The sequence below is a fragment of the Lolium rigidum genome, chromosome 3 (genome assembly GCF_022539505.1).
Source record: "Lolium rigidum isolate FL_2022 chromosome 3, APGP_CSIRO_Lrig_0.1, whole genome shotgun sequence".
Classification (NCBI taxonomy): domain Eukaryota; kingdom Viridiplantae; phylum Streptophyta; class Magnoliopsida; order Poales; family Poaceae; genus Lolium; species Lolium rigidum.
The window spans coordinates 72,017,071-72,033,152 of NC_061510.1; the positions used below are offsets into that span (position 1 = coordinate 72,017,071).

Below are 16,082 nucleotides of genomic sequence, written 5' to 3' on the forward strand. Positions count from 1 at the left end.
AATATTACTTCACCAAAATTTACACGAAATAATTCTAGTTGTCCAATGTGTAAGGCATTGAACAAATCTAGAAGGTCTGATTTAATCGTATTCCAGAAAGTTTGATAAAACTATGCTGGAAAACCATATGGACCCGGTGCTTTGTTGCATTCCATTTGAAAAATTGCCTTCTGAACCTCTTCCTCAGTATAAGGTGCGGTTAGTAGGCCATTTTCTTCCATAGAAACTTGGGGTATATCGTCCGTTAAATCCTCGTTAAGAGAGAAGGTACTTACCTTCGGAGGACCAAACAGACCTTTATAATAATTAGTAATGTAGGATTTGAGTTGCTCATGGCCTTCAATCAGACCTTCATCTTGAATAAGAGAGTGAATACGTTTTTTCCGATGTCTCCCATTGGCTAAGCCATGGAAATATCGCGTATTTGAGTCTTCTTCCAATATGAATTGAGCTTTGGAACGTTGATACTATTTGAGTTCCTCCTCACGAACAAGACTCGCCATCTGCGCATTGGATTGATTTTTAAGTTCAAACTCTTGCGTAGACAATGGTCTAACCTCTGCAACAGCCTCAAGCTCATCAATCACATTTGATAAGCGAGCTTTCTCTTTTTAAGGATACCAGCCATATGAGCAGCCCAACCAGAGAGATGTTTGCGCATTGTCCGCATCTTATTATTCCATCTCAAAATTGGAGTGCTGCCCCCGACCGGTCTCTCCCAGACCTTCTTAACCATCTTATGAAATCCCTCTCGATGTAGCCAGCCAAGTTCAAATTTGAACGGCCGTTTACAAAGAGGGTGGGGATTCCCAGTAGTTAGGAGGATGGGAGCATGGTTAGACAGTTTTTCGATACGCTCTATTGCACCGACTGACACCATAGGGTATTTATTTTTCCATTCGGTATCCATCAACACGCGATCTAGTTTCTCGTATGTGGGTTCAGGCAAGCTGTTGGCCCAAGTAAACTATCGAACGGACATAAACACCTCTCTTAAATCAAGGCTATCAATGACAACGTTGAACAAGAAAGGCCAATGTCCATCGAAATGGCCTTTACTTTTCTCGTGAGGAAATCTCAACAAGTTAAAATATCCTTCGATTAAAATCGGATAAGGATTATCTTTTGTATGATTTACCAACTTACGTAAAAAGTCAGCCTTAAAAGCATCTTGGGCGGCACCATACACAGCAACCAGACTCCACGTGAAACCGTCTGCTTTATTCTAAATGTCGAGCTTAATGTGATACTCTCCATCAGAACTAGCTAAGACAGTCATGGTGTCTATGCAGACACCAAGTAAAATGCCCCCGGATCTGCCTCGAGGCGGGCGAGAAAACCACTGAAGTTAATTAGCAATTAATATCCATCAAGTGCGTGCCTCTATTTTGGCCCCTAATTTTGTCTAATTTTTTTTTAAACGGGAAAAAAAGCTTTTGCCTTATATTGATATAGGAGAAGCAAACAAGATGATGGCCAGCGCCAAAAAACAAAGAAAAAAGAGGTGGGGAAGAAACCCCCACCCGGAAAGGGAAAAGGAAATCAGCCTACAAGCTCCGCCAAGTTCTTAGCACCGGCGAGGATCCAGTCCTTCCCTTCCTCCCTAATCTTATGCATGACGACCGAAGGTAAAGAGGATCTGTTGCTGAAAACCCGCTCATTCCTTTCCTTCCAAAACTCCCAGGTGATAAGCGTGATGGCAGTTCGCAAACCTCTGGGGGAAGAGGTGGCTTGGTGATGGCTTGCCAATAGTCAAGCACATTATTCCTACCAACCCCCAGGCTGTTGATAAGATCCGGACAAGAGAGTCAGGAGGCCGCGGCCGTCCAGATCCTCTTGGAGAAACGACATTCGAAGAGGATGTGACGCGCCGTCTCGGGGGTGCATCTGCACAACTGGCAGGTAGGTGATGTGTCCATCCGCGTTTTGCAAGGCGATCCACGGTCCAGAGGCGATTTTGGACGGCGAGCCAGGCGAAGAAACGGCACTTTGGGGTGCCTAAGTCTTCCAGACAATGTTGCCGAACTGACATGGCAAAGAGGCGAGGAACTGGACATTGTAGGAAGAGCTGGCCGAGTAGCATCCATTAGTGGTCAAGGACCAGGTTATGGTGTCCTCCGAGTCTGGGAGGAGCTGGACATCAGAGAGAAGATCCCAAAGGCGGACGTATTGCTCCATATGATCAACAGTGAAAACATCGATCACGATGTCAGAGACCCAGTTATGGTCATGGAGAGCATCTCGAACTGTCCGATTTTTTCTCTTGGAGGCCTTGAAAATCAGGGGTGCAAGGTCCTTTGGTGGAGCGCCATGAAGCCAGGAAGAGGACCAGAAGGAGGCCTTGGAGCCGTTTCCGATGGTGACACGGGTGGCGGCATTAAAGAGGTCAATGTCGGAGGCGTCGTTGGGTGTTTCAGAACCCACCCACGGCTTCTCAGGAGCTGTCCACTCGTACCATAGCCAGCGTAGCCTCAGTGCCCGAGAAAACTTCTCCATGTCCAAGATTCCCAAACCCCCAACGGACCTTTTGCCAGTTAACCTTACATTTCCCCCCGCTAACCGCCTCCTTGCAGGCCCAGAGCATGCCGCGACTGATCTTCGCAAAGGCCTTGAGAATTCCTTTGTCAGCTTTAAGAGCTATCAAAAGGAAGATCGGCATGGTTAATTACTTTTCCTCATATTGTATCTTTAGGGTTTCCAATTTTATGGTGTTACAATTGGGAATTTGATGATTAGAATAGCGATTCACCAAGAAAATATGAGGCCCACATTGTGCCAAGTCCTAGGAGAGACGTTTGTTTGGGTTGTTCCTGGACGTCTGGACCCAAAACAACATACAGTACAACACAATGTCAAGTAAGTTTCATAACTGTAAATTTATGTTTAGTTTAAAGGCAATTGATCGAGCGCTAATGCTATATTTTCCACCGTATATATGCTGGACTTCTTATATTCAGTCCTTGGTGATTTATTGTTCTACTTTATTCAACACTTAGTTTTTAAACCGAACACGTAATTTTCTCTAACCATATTAACAATGACACATACACGTCTCAATCTAATATACTCGATCCATTTCTAATATGCTGCATTTGCATGAGTGGACAATTAATATGAAACCTTTGGCTGTTCGACTTCAGTTGTTGCCTCTTCGTTTCGCCTTCCACCAATTCGTTTCATATTCAAACGCTCCTGTTCGCCTACTCATATGTGCAAATAAAAGAGAGGTTGCTCCTCCCTTGAAAAGGTAACAATGCCACAACACGAAAATTCTACGACCTCCTAGTTCCAGAGCTTTGCGCCGACCAAAGTTTCCCCCATCCCGTCTTGTGGCGTGCACCGCGAGCCGGTACGGTAGGACTCCGAAGCCCCGGCGCTTGTGATCCTGCACGGGAGAGCGGCTATAAGGTTTTTGGGGAGCGCTTCTCCGCGACTACTAACCACATCAGTAGCCTTATTCCCCGACATAAGCAACCTTTACGACGACATGGGCGACAAGACCGGCAACGCGAACAAGTCTTCTTCTGTTGTCCCGTATGTTCTCCTCATTCTCCTAGTCGAGATCATGATGCAATTTATAGTTCTAGTATCTTGTCTAGAATTAGTTTTCTCATACTCTCTGTTAGATGCCATGACTAGTTTGGTTCTTCTATTTTCTAGTCGTGTTTTATCTATTTTCTGTCTTAGTTAAATTTTGCAGAAAATTGCTAATATATCCAACAGTTCCCTTCTACTCCTAGTCTAAGTTTCCACCATGGTGTATATATCATTTGACTTCGTCAACTCCACTGACTGGTTCTGCCCCTTGTAGTAGTTGACTCCTCCTCTACCAGCTATAGGGTGAAGTTTTGGTGAAAAAACGGCCCAAATCGTCTCAAAATCGAAACAATAGAAAGAGCGCAATGCAAGAGGAGAAAGAATGAGTAGCGGGCGTCACGATTTATTCCAAGACAGGAACCTTTCGGCGTGGGGGTCGCCAACAAGGCCTACACCGAGGCCCCATGAATTTTGAAATTCATGTGATTCGCGTATTATATGTGAAATTTAATAAACAATTATTAATTTAGAAAAAATCATCAAAGTTGCCCCCTAAAATTTGATTGTGGGCCCTACAACTCCGACATGTGGCATTTTTTCTTGGGATTTGGAACTAAGTTCGTGCGCAGTTAAGTTTTACACCATTTGATTTGCATCATGATTCATCCTTGTCATGAGTTACAACTCATATCGCAACTGAAACTTAATAACATCATCTGACTGAGAACGACCTTTTTTCTTCATAATTGCCATCCACCATCCTGACGGCTTTTGATATGTTCGTTCCGCGGGACTAAAATTGGTATGTTCATCATTTTGGCTCGGCGATGTCAACCACCTACGTACATAGTAGACAGTAGTGTTGAAATATCTTAGCTGCCCTCGTGGGGTATATCATAGGACTCACCCGTTGCTACTCCGAAGAAAGCCGGACGCGTGGGAAATGCGGATGATACCGTCGGTGCAGTAGCTTTGGATCGCGGAAACATGTTATTTTTTTCAGATGTGGATCCCGGAAACTTGTCACGTCCAAATATTTTTCTCCCAACTTGTCGGTCAGCCCTACCTCCCCAACGCGAAACACGAGACCGCGCGCGCGCTACCAGCTCTCCCCGCGGGCTATATGTACACCCCCAACGCCCGCACAAAGACTCCACCCTCCAATCTTCACCACTAGCTACACCAGCCATTTCGCGATCGAAGCTTGCAAACTCGTGATCGATCGATCTGAAGCAGCAAGCGTAAGATGAGCCAGAACGGCGAGGGTTCCATGATTCCGCGCGAGGTGCCGGGCAGCTACGGCCTCCCGTACCTCTCGGCAATCCGCGATCGCCTCGACTTCTACTACAACCAGGGCGAGGACAAGTACTTCGAGTCGCGCGTGGAGAAGTACGGCTCCACCGTCGTCCGCATCAACGTGCCGCCGGGCCCCTTCATGGCGCGCGACCCGCGCGTGGTGGCCGTCCTCGACGCCAAGAGCTTCCCCGTCCTCTTCGACGTCACCAAGGTCGAGAAGAAGGACCTCTTCACCGGCACCTACATGCCCTCCACCTCCCTCACCGGCGGCTACCGCGTCTGCTCCTACCTCGACCCCTCCGAGGCCACCCACGCCAAGGTCAAGCAGATGCTCTTCTCCCTCCTCTCCTCCCGCAAGGACGCCTTCATCCCGGCCTTCCGCACCCACTTCTCCTCCCTCTTCGCAGCCGTCGAGTCCCAGCTCGCGCTCTCCGGCAAGTCCGACTTCAACTCGCTCAACGATGCCACCTCCTTCGAGTTCATCGGGGACGCCTACTTCGGCGTGCTCCCTTCGACCTCCGAACTCGGCACCACTGGCCCGGCCAAGGCCGCCAAGTGGCTCCTCTGGCAGCTCCACCCGCTCATCACGCTCGGCTTCCCCAAGATCCTCGAGGAGCCGCTCCTGCACACGTTCCACCTCCCTCCCTTCCTCGTCAGCCGCGACTACAAGGCGCTCTACAAGTACTTCTTGGCCGCCGCCACAAACGCGCTCGACAACGCCGAGAGCCTCGGGCTGAATCGCGAAGAGGCGTGCCACAACGTGCTGTTCGCGACGGTGTTCAACAGCTACGCCGGCCTCAAGGTGCTGCTCCCGGGCATCCTGGCGCGCGTCGCTGGGGCCGGCGAAAAGTTCCACCAGAAGCTGGCTACTGAGATACGCGCCACCGTGGCGGACGCCGGCGGAAAGGTCACGATGGCGGCGCTGGAGAAGATGGAGCTCACCAAGTCGGCTGTGTGGGAGGCGCTGCGGCTGGACCCGCCCGTCAAGTACCAGTACGGCCGCGCCAAGACCGACCTCAACATCGAGAGCCACGACGCGGTGTTCGCCGTCAAGAAGGGGGAGATGCTCTTCGGCTACCAGCCGTGCGCCACAAAGGACCCCCGCGTGTTCGGCACCACGGCGGCGGAGTTCGTCGGGGACAGGTTCGTCGGGGAGGAAGGGAGCAAGCTGCTGCAGTACGTGTACTGGTCCAACGGGAGGGAGACCGAGAGCCCCGACGTGGGCAACAAGCAGTGCCCGGGGAAGAACCTCGTCGTGCTCGTCGGCAGGCTCCTGCTCGTCGAGCTCTTCCTCCGGTACGACACCTTCACCGCCGATATCGGTAAGGGCCTTCTGGGCGCCAAGGTTGAGTTCACTGCTGCTACCAAGGCCACCTCCGGTCCTGAGAGCATGTCTAACAGGCCCCGTATTTTTTCGCCCCGTATAACACGAGTAAAGGGCCCTGTATCCGGTTTTCGCCAGCCAAAAACTCGGGCGAGCTAGCAGAGCCCGTATCCCCACCCCGTAAAACAGGGTTTTAGACAGAAATTTGCACAACAATTTCACATCAAACATAGCACATCCAAAATACGTGATGCATAATTCATAGTTTTAACATCACAACACGATCATAGGCAATGTTCAAGCCATGGAATTCCCAAATGTGATCAACCATCAACGGATCCATCACCACCGGCGCCACCGCTCGCCGGAGACTCACCTTGATCACGAGCTTGACGCGCAGCCTTCTTCCTCGCAATGATGTCCGCCTTGGTCTCCTTCCACCACGCCAGCTGATCCTCGTCCATGCCGTCGGTGCGCATCATCATGATTTCCCTCTCCTCGGCCAAGAGCTCCTTCATGGCATTGGCTTCTTTGGTTGCGATCATCTTCATGTCAAGCTCCTTCCTTGCTTGCACCTTGGCAAGCTTCACCACACTCTTCTTGTCGGTGATGATGATCTTGGTCTCCAACGTCTTCATCGTCAATGCCTCCTTGGACTTCATGAGTTGATCCAACTTCTCCCGGAAGCTAGCTGCTTCAAGTTCTACCTTGACCCTCTCCTTGGCCTTCTTGTTGCCCTCGGGCTTGCCGGTGTTTCTCCCCCTCATGTCCCCCGCTTCATCATCCATGGTGATAAGTGCCTCCTTCTTGCACTTTGGCTCGTTGTCCCGCAACTTCCATTTAGGAAGATGTTGAAGGATGGAAAAGCAATGTTCAAATTGAAATTCCTTGTTCTTTGAGCCGGCCATGTCCTTGTACCGTTGTTGAGCATACTTGGGCTGCACAACAATAGTATGAGGAGATGTTTCCACATCATGAACACATCATCAACACAAGGAAAACTTACGTAGTCCTCCGGCACGCATCCACTAGGAGGGTTGTCGGCCACTTGATCCATGGCAGCACTCCAACGAGAACAAGCCGGCTTGATGATGTTCCATCGGCCTTCAAGGGAGCGGTAGGATCTGTCCGCCATGCTCTTCGTGCGAGGCTTCAGCTGGTGGTATTGGTCCTCAATGCGCTGCCAATAGCGCTTGCCGCCTTGGTCCACTCCGGTGCACGCATCCATCCCCACCTTGCTCCAAGCACGGACCAAGATGACGTCCTCGATCTCGCTGTAGTTCGCCGTGCGTGGCTTCGGCATCGACGAAGAACCGGGGGCAGCCGGATCAACCTCAACCACCTCGTCCTCATCACCCTCATCCTCCTTCTCATCATCAAAGTCTTCAACATTGCACTCCCCATCGAATGCACCGATACCGGCGTCCAAATTCACCGCGGAATCGTTGAGCATGTCCAAGTACGATGTTGTGGACTCAACATCGAACACCTTGTCTACGTCGATGGTGGTTGGCGGCGGCGCGGGCGGCGCGGGCGGCGCGGGCGGCGCGGGCAGCGCAAAACCGGAACGGACGGAGGAGGGGTCGTGGCCTTGGAGGCCGGCGGAGGCGCGAGGCCGATGCGGCTGATTGCCTTGGTCCGCACCTTGGCCGGCGCCACGCCCCTCGGCCCGGCGGCCTTCGACTTCAACCGGCCCGTCTTCTTGGCAGCCGGCGGCGCTTCGCCCGGTGAATCGGCGGCCGCCGCCGGTGCTTCGAAGAATTGCTTCGGGATCCTCTTCCTCTTCGACGGGATGGTGGAGGCGATCATGGCGGACACGACGCCGGCGGCCGGCGGACCTCCGACGGGGACATCAACCACCGCGCCCGAAGGAGGTGTACCGCCGGCGGTAGGCGGCTCTTGCGGACGGTCCATGGCGGCCGGATCCGGCCGGGAATGGCGCGGGGAGGAGATCGGGCGGCGGCAGTTGGCTTCAGCGAAATGCTTCCCGCGCAGTGGAGTGGACGATAGTGGTTTCGCCCACTATCCCCGCTCCCACCCCGCACAAGTAGGGGGCGAGGACCCGCCCCGTACTCGAAAACAGCAAAAAAACGATTCGAGGGGCGTTTTTACGGGGCGTGCTAGACGGCCGGGTAGAGCCGAAACGCTCAAACCGGCGGTTATTATACGGGTTTGCCCCTTTTACGGGGTCTGTTAGACCTGCTCTGAGGCTGCTTAAAACCTGCACTAGTCGAGCCAAGGGCAGCAACACTTGCAGTTGCAGTCATCGATCGATCGTCCTTAACTGTCAAAATTACGTGCTACGCATATCTGTCATGCATGCATCTTGTTCGGTGGCTTCCCTGCATGCATGTTGGGAGCTCCTGCATGCGTGTTTACACCGGCCCTGGCTTGCGTGCACTAGTAAGATGTAATATTTTTCAGAAATAAGACGTACTTTTCTGTAATAAGATTCTCCCTCGCAACTCACGTTGGAGGGGTTGACTGTTTGCCAACTTAATTCTTGATCACCCAATTATATGTCTAATTCACGTGTAACTGAAAAAAATTGTATAATTACGTAACCATATGCAATTTGACAGCTATGTGTTAGATTATTAGGCAATTTTCGTGTGAGTTTAATTACCGAAAGCAACATTACAGATGCACAAGCATATTTAACCACACACATCAGACTAAGCACATACATCACATCTGGATATGGAACAAGTAGCAGTGCAAGGTAGAAGAAGAAAAGCACGTACATAGCGACCGGGAAGGTCGCACTAGCAACAGCAGCACCAGCATGGGAGTTGTTGATGTCGCCCATGGTGTAATCGTCGATGATGCAGTCGAACCGGCGAAATAGAGCACGAACAGAAGCGAGCAGTCGCGCCGAGACGCTCCCCAAAAACCTTATCGCCCGTCTCCCGGTGCAGGATCTCAACGGACGGGGTTTCGGAGGCCTGCTCTCCCGGACAACTTCGTGAGAGAGATGGACTAGAGAGTTCTAAGAGCTGTATTCTCCAGATCTGATCTATCTCCTTGTATAGCCTGGGAGGAGAGCCGACCCGACCGCGTGGCAATTTAGGCTTCCTTGAGTGTGTCTCGAACTCGAACTCGAGTCACGAAACGCGACGTGCGTGCTTGACGTGACGTGACGTGACGTGCCGTGCCGTGCCGTGCCGAGCCGAGGCGGGGCGGGCGGAGGAGGAGGAGTGCGCGAGGGCTCCTTCTATTCTCACTCACTTGGAAGAAGTAGAACAGCAGCCCTTATATACCACTCCAACTCTCTCCCAACTAGCAATGTGGGACTAAACTTTGTCCCCCAAAGCTGTCCCAAGCTGCCAACGTGATGGGCCTTGAGATTTCAGGAATTTTAGACTACATGGGCTGCCTTATTGGGCTGCAGCCCATCTACATTCAACAATCCCCCATCAGATCTCATATGCACATCAGATGAGACATTAGTTCCATTCACTGTTTAATATACCTGCACTTCAGTGGAGACTGTTAAGTTGAACTTCCACCTGGACAATGAGTTACGTTTGACTACAACTAAACAATGGACTATGCATTGAATTGTCAGTCTTTGTGCAGCAAGTTTCACTCAATGTCGGTACGGTACTAGGATACCATAGCCTTCCCATCGGGTGGAGCTTATAAGTCATACTCCTCGGCCCTTCATGAGCTTACTAGAGATTCACCCAAATCTCCCACACTATGACCAGTAGTGTCGCTCATATATGTGTGTTCTTCAAAGATCGCCCTGTAGGACAGCGTCTTCGCTCATCAAGAGCCGCTCAGAACACATTAAGACATTGTCAACCTGCCTTACAGTAGCTATGAGAGAATTGCATCTGCAGCGGAGTGGGAGTATTAAATTTTCTCTCAACTCAGTTGCTCCGGTTTGTTTTCCCAGGTCCTAGTTCACGGAATTTCCGATCACATAGGTTGGGTTACCCCCTCGGCAACTCAAGTGGGTCTCAAACCCATCTCCCTCGATGCTAGGTCTATCATGTTTCTTGATAGTCCTTTTGTGAAAGGATCTGCCAGATTTTTAGCACTTTGGACATAATCCAATTCTATCACTCCGGAGTTCTTCAGTTTTCTGACAGACTTCAATCTCCTCTTGATATGTTTGGAACTTTTCATATTATCCTTAGAACTTTTCACTTTAATAATCACAGTTTGATTATCACAGTTCATAAGGATGGCCGGTATTGGTTTTTCAACCATAGGCAAGTCCATCAAGAGCTCACGAAGTCATTCCGCTTCGACAGTAGTGCGTATCTAATGCCGTGAGTTCTGCTTCCATAGTTGACCTCGTTAAGATGGTCTGCTTGCAAGACTTCCAGGAAACAGCGTCACCACCAAGAGTGAAAACATATCCACTTGTGGCATTTATCTTAGCATCTGAAATCCAATTGAAATCACTATACCCTTCAAGTCCTCTTGGATACCCGGTAAAATGAATTCCATACAAGACGAGCAAAGGGACACTTAAAGAATAAATGGTTGTTGATAGAGTCCTAGGAATCACAGAATCCACATTTATTACAACAATTCCAGTTATCCAGAAGAAATGGCGGTCCATGTTGAAGCTATGGGGTTAGCCTTGCTTACAACCATTGCAGTTACTTTTGCCAGAATAAATGGTGGATCCACGTTGAAGCTGTGGGGTCAACTAACCCCACAACTTCTTTTTGGCGAATCTTCATATTCATGTGTGTTTTTATGCTATTTAAAAAAGTAGGTAAAATTTCATGCGCCGACCAAGGACGTGGTAAGCGCGCCGATGGTAGATGACAGAAGAGCGGCGGTGGAGGAGTTATGAAACGCGGGGAGGGTGGAGGTCTAAAGCGCAGTGATGGTTGAATTGGAAAGAGCACTAGAAGTGGCGTCGACGAGAGAATTTCTGGTGGCTGCAGAAGTCATGGCGAGGTCGCTTCTTGCGTCTGATACCACGTAAGACAAAACCCTAGATGGGTATGATAATAGAGAGAGACGGAACACCGACCGCATGGAGATGTGTGGCCTCGGTGCATATTGGTCAATATGAGTTACATGTCCAAGGTCAAGATTAGGACTCCTAAATATCAGGGAAATACCAACTATACAAAACTGTCTAACACATGAAATGTTCGATACGCCACCTTCTTTGAACAGATGAAGAAAAAAAGGGTGGTGGAGATGAATGGTCAAGTTATAAATTAGCTTAGCATAGTAAATTAATCGAGATTGTGGCCAAGATGCAGCAAACAGGAATCGTCGAGAAACTTGTGAGACCTTAGTTTGTTGTATTCTCCATTTGCTTGCTTTGTACATTAGGGCAATGAATTTGCACTATCTATTGAGTTCCAAGTCAGATGGCTAATCTGTGTATAAATCTCCTTGAAGAGAGTTTCAGTCTCAAACGAAATGTTAAGGATGCCAAGTACTTGAAGTTGGGATAATTTTGCACCTTGTTGCACCTGTAATATCCTTTTGAGTTTCGGTTCAGTAAGAGTGCCACCCAAGGACGGAAAGTACATTCTAACGGCACCGGTAACTACCGGATGTACATCCACCGCTCGCCGCTTCGTGATTCGTGCTACATTTCCTTTCTATATCTAGTGTGTATAATTTACATATAATATATCTATAAAATTTAAAAGAATTTTTGGTAAATTTTGGTATTTTCTTTATATAAGACGTGATTCGTGATACTTTAAACAAAAAATAACTACAACAATTCAAATATGCGCGAAATATATGTATAATGTGGTTGAAATAAGAAATTTGTTATTTATATGTAATAAATATTATAGATATACCATATAATAGTAAAATAGATAATAAATTGAAGACAAATTAGCACGAATCGCGAGGCAACTACCGGTCAGATGATGACCGGTAGTTACCGGATCCGTTAGAAAATCCTCTCTCCACCCAAGGAGCTTCGTTTTCAGACTTTCAGAGTGACACGTCTGGCAAATTCAATGGTTATATCGGTTCTAGGAGCACCTAATCAAGTATTTTAAAAAAATCTACAGAAGCTGATATACAACCATGGATTTCAAGATTGAGGTACCAGTATGATCTTGATAAGGTACCTAATACTCAGAGAACATGAAACATTTTATAACATTTTGAACAGATCATCTTGTGTACCAATGCAAAAAAAAGTCCAGACTATAGCAAGCTCTGAAGTGCCAGAGCAGGGCTTACATTACAAGGCTTCTGTTTTGTATAGACACAGTACGAAAAGCAAGTGACCTATTGTACGAGAATAATTATGATGGTGCATACTGTATTATATCTTTTTCCCCTTGTATTGATCACTAAGATGCATACGAAATCGTTTATGTGAAGAAGTGAGCACTTTGTGAAGCAAGTTCTGTTGTATGTCCATCTGCTAGTTAGAACCTATAGGTTGCAATGAAAGATCAACTATGTGGTTATTTATGCTCAATTGACAGTGTAATCAGACCGTATGGCCTACAGTACCATCCAATGAAATCACTTCTTAGATCAAGAAAAAATGAACTAGCACATCAATTTGAACTAGCACATCTAACCATTAAATTCTGCAACTGAGCACGTTCTGAAGCTGAAGCCAGTCAGGAAAACCACAGCACCAAGATTGGTGTCGCACAGAAAAATGGTAGTGATGAACGTATAGATTATAGAACACAAGAAGAATTTTCCAGAGGAGAGAACACACAAAGCTACTGCAGACCCGGCCAAGAGAAGACTTACAGGTTCTCCAGTGTCATACCACATCAAATTCACCCATCGATCATTCGCTTGCAGAACCCAGAAGCACCCACGTACCGGGTAAAAGTCACCAGGAATCGGCATAAAACAATTAACGCCACCACCACATGACCCACGCGATAACCTGTCTGCTGGAGACTAGCATATTCCACTTACGACATAAGAACTCGACATAGGAATAGAAAACAAACCACACAAAGTAAATGCAACTCTCTGCTGTTGCATCTGAAACATATAACATCCACGTCCCACGGCACTAGTTGTATGTTCCGGCGATGTCGACGACCACGTCTTGTGGTGGCAGCTCCTCAGCGCCTTCCGCAGGGATGCTGCAGCTGCAGCAAAGGTAGACGAGAAGGAGTGCCGCCACAACGGCGCCGATGGAGATTCCAGCGATGGCGGCGGGGCTGAGATGGTGCCGCGGCCGGGCGATGGCAGGAGGAGGTGGTGGTGCGTTGAAGCGCGCTTGAAGCCACGGAGCGGCTTCGGCACCGGTGGGTGTAGGAGGCAGGCCATGGAGTGGAACCGGACGGCCGGCGTTGGCGCCGGTCGCGAGGAGCACGACGGCGAAACACGCCAGCATGACGAGGTGGCGCGCCATTGCGAGGCGTGGAGACTGGTTGTAGAATAAGCGAAGGAACGTGTTCGGCAGTCGGCACAATTTATTTAGGAAGTCGGAGGAGGAGGATTGCTGCTTGTCCGCCGGAATTAGGCTATCGTAGCGGCGGACGTTTTCTTCCCAGCTGCGTCCGGCAAGGTGTTTCTGTTTTTGCTGGGTTTGGCCCCGGTTCACTTTTGTTTGTTTTGCCAATGGAAAACGAGTATAGGAAGAACACTTGACAGTGACGCATAGCATTAGCAATTTAGCATACAGGCCGTCGATCTCAATCTCCGGAGTGCCACACTACAGCTCACTTTTCCCGCTCTATCAAGGACACAATTGTATTACGTTCAAAAAAAGGACACTATTGTACTCCTATTCCATGTTTACCTAAAGTAAACGAAGAGAGCGTGCTAAAACACACATTCCGATATTGGGCCCATGGTACATATATGCTATGCCAGCAGTCTATCACTAGCTCTATGTTCAGTTACAAACAAAACCTAGCTTGGCTGGTCATGACTCATGGGTTCATCTCAAATTGAATGCTGCCTTAAATCGACAATGTGTCAAGGTTTGTTCCGTACGTCGACGAAACATCAATTAGCCTACCAGCAATGCTGACCGCAAATCAGAGCTTGGCTATCGAGTGCCGCGCCATAACTCTACGGTGCTAGCTAGCAAGCTCTTTATTTTAAAACAATTTTAATTATATTCGTAAGTTTACATGTACTACCTCTGTCCATAAATAGATGCCAAAAGTTTATCTAAATTTGAATGTATCTAGTCACGATATAGTGTATAGATACATCCGAATTTGAATAAATCTTTGGCATCTATTTATGGACGGAGGGAGTATGTAAAGTTTCCGTAGAACAAATACATTACGGATTGGTCTATGCAGAAAAGACAAATTTGCTTGCGATAAAGGGAGTAAAAAATTCATTTGTGGTCCTCACATTTGTCTTTTTTTTTCTAGATCACAAATGGGTGGGGAGTTCTCCGACCACTGTAATTTTTTCTAAGATTCGTGCATATTTACCAGATCTAATCTGCGTTCATTTTTGAACAAAAACTGAAAGTTGGCGGTTATTTTGCAGTTTTCAGACGTTATGGCTAATCCAATAGCAGATTCCGCAGCTGCCACTGTTGGAACTGGAATAAGAGGAAATCTAGCAGATCCTCGTTTACTATACGCTCCGACTTTACGATATGTACGGAGGCTGAATCCTCGTTATACTATACAATAAGAAGAAATCTAGCAGATCATGATCATGTAAACGCAATTTCGAAGTGCGAGGCTTTCACCTGGAGCGCGATCTCGACCGCCAAGCCCAATGGCATGGGCTAGGGAGCAGCAGAACATGCGGCGTGGCTTCGTCGCCGACCACCGATCCTGAGCACATCCTGCAGCAGTCGGGTCACCTCACGCCGTGACGACCACGCCATGCCGGCGGGAGGCAAGACCTGCCCCTCCCGCAACACGTCCATCAATCCGGGGCCGCTGCCCCGGCTACCTCGCTGTCGTGCAACAGTTGTAGCACCTCACACTGCAGCCAGTGGCACAACACCACCATGCTGATTCCGGGCCGCCGTCCCGGCTTCCTTGCAGCCAACACTACAAGAAATCTATCAATACATGACGTTTTAAAAACATCACTGAAACGTCTATGACGTTTTTTGATGGCTTTTGACGTTTTTTGAAAACGTCAAAAGATGAGCGTCAGCAATGATGTATAACGACGTTTTCCCTCGAACATCATAGACGATTATGACGTTCTGAAAACGGCATAGCGCCTATAAGAGCATCTCCAACAGAAGCTCCAAAAATCGGCACGCTATAAGTCGTTTACAACGCGCTGTAAACCGATACCACGCGTTGGTGCGAAAGTCGCCCCACCGGAAGCGGCAAAAGTGCTCCTCCGCCGGAAGCGCCATTATGCAGCGCGTTGCTTCGTTTTCGTTCGAAATATAAATCAAACAAAACAAATAAAACACGAAAAATTAAATATATTAAAAGTTCCACATTTGAAACTACACTCGGAGCGACATTTGAAACTACACTTCTACAGTCTACTCCGACTCCGAGTCCTAGTCGTAGTCCGAGGAGTGCGAGCTCGGAGTGGTCTCTGACACCGGCGTCGAAGTACACTCGAAGGACGAGGAGGAGGAGAGGATGATGGTGGACGGCCCTGCGCCATTTTTCTCCTCCTCCTCCTTCCTCGCCGCGGACTCCGCACGGCGCTTGTCGCGGCTCGCCTTCTTCTTCGCCTTCGCCGCCGCCTTCTCCTCCTCCTTCTGCGGGTAGAATGCTTCGGTGGCGGCGACATCTTCCGGAAATTGCCGCGCCCACTCGAGGCGGAGGGCCTCGTCGCACTCGGCGATGAGTAGCCGTTGTTCCAGCTCCCGGTGGCGGCGCTGCTGCTCGCGCGTGATAACCGGTGGCGGCAGCGCCAGCTGCTCCGTCTGCTCCCGCATCCAGACGTCATGAAAGTTCATGGTCCGGCGGGAGCGGCCGAGGCGCCAGGCGACGGCGTCGTACGCCCGCGCCGCCTCGTGCGCCGTGTCGAACGTGCCGAGGCGAAT

At 49.1% G+C, this 16,082-nt stretch overlaps 1 protein-coding gene across 1 annotated transcript; it reads left to right on the top strand.

The window, feature by feature from the left end:
• Nucleotides 1-4,783: 4,783 nt before the first annotated feature.
• Nucleotides 4,784-8,750, top strand: LOC124695025 (allene oxide synthase 2-like). Its single transcript, XM_047227926.1, has 2 exons — nt 4,784-6,239; nt 8,740-8,750. The coding sequence occupies exons 1-2, from the start codon at nt 4,784-4,786 to the stop codon at nt 8,748-8,750; spliced, it is 1,467 nt and encodes a 488-aa protein (XP_047083882.1).
• The last annotated feature ends 7,332 nt before the right edge of the window (nt 8,751-16,082 follow it).

Excerpts from the sequence above, each read along its gene's own strand:
- LOC124695025 (XM_047227926.1), top strand. The coding sequence starts at position 4,784 with ATGAGCCAGAACGGCGAGGGTTCCATGATTCCGCGCGAGGTGCCGGGC.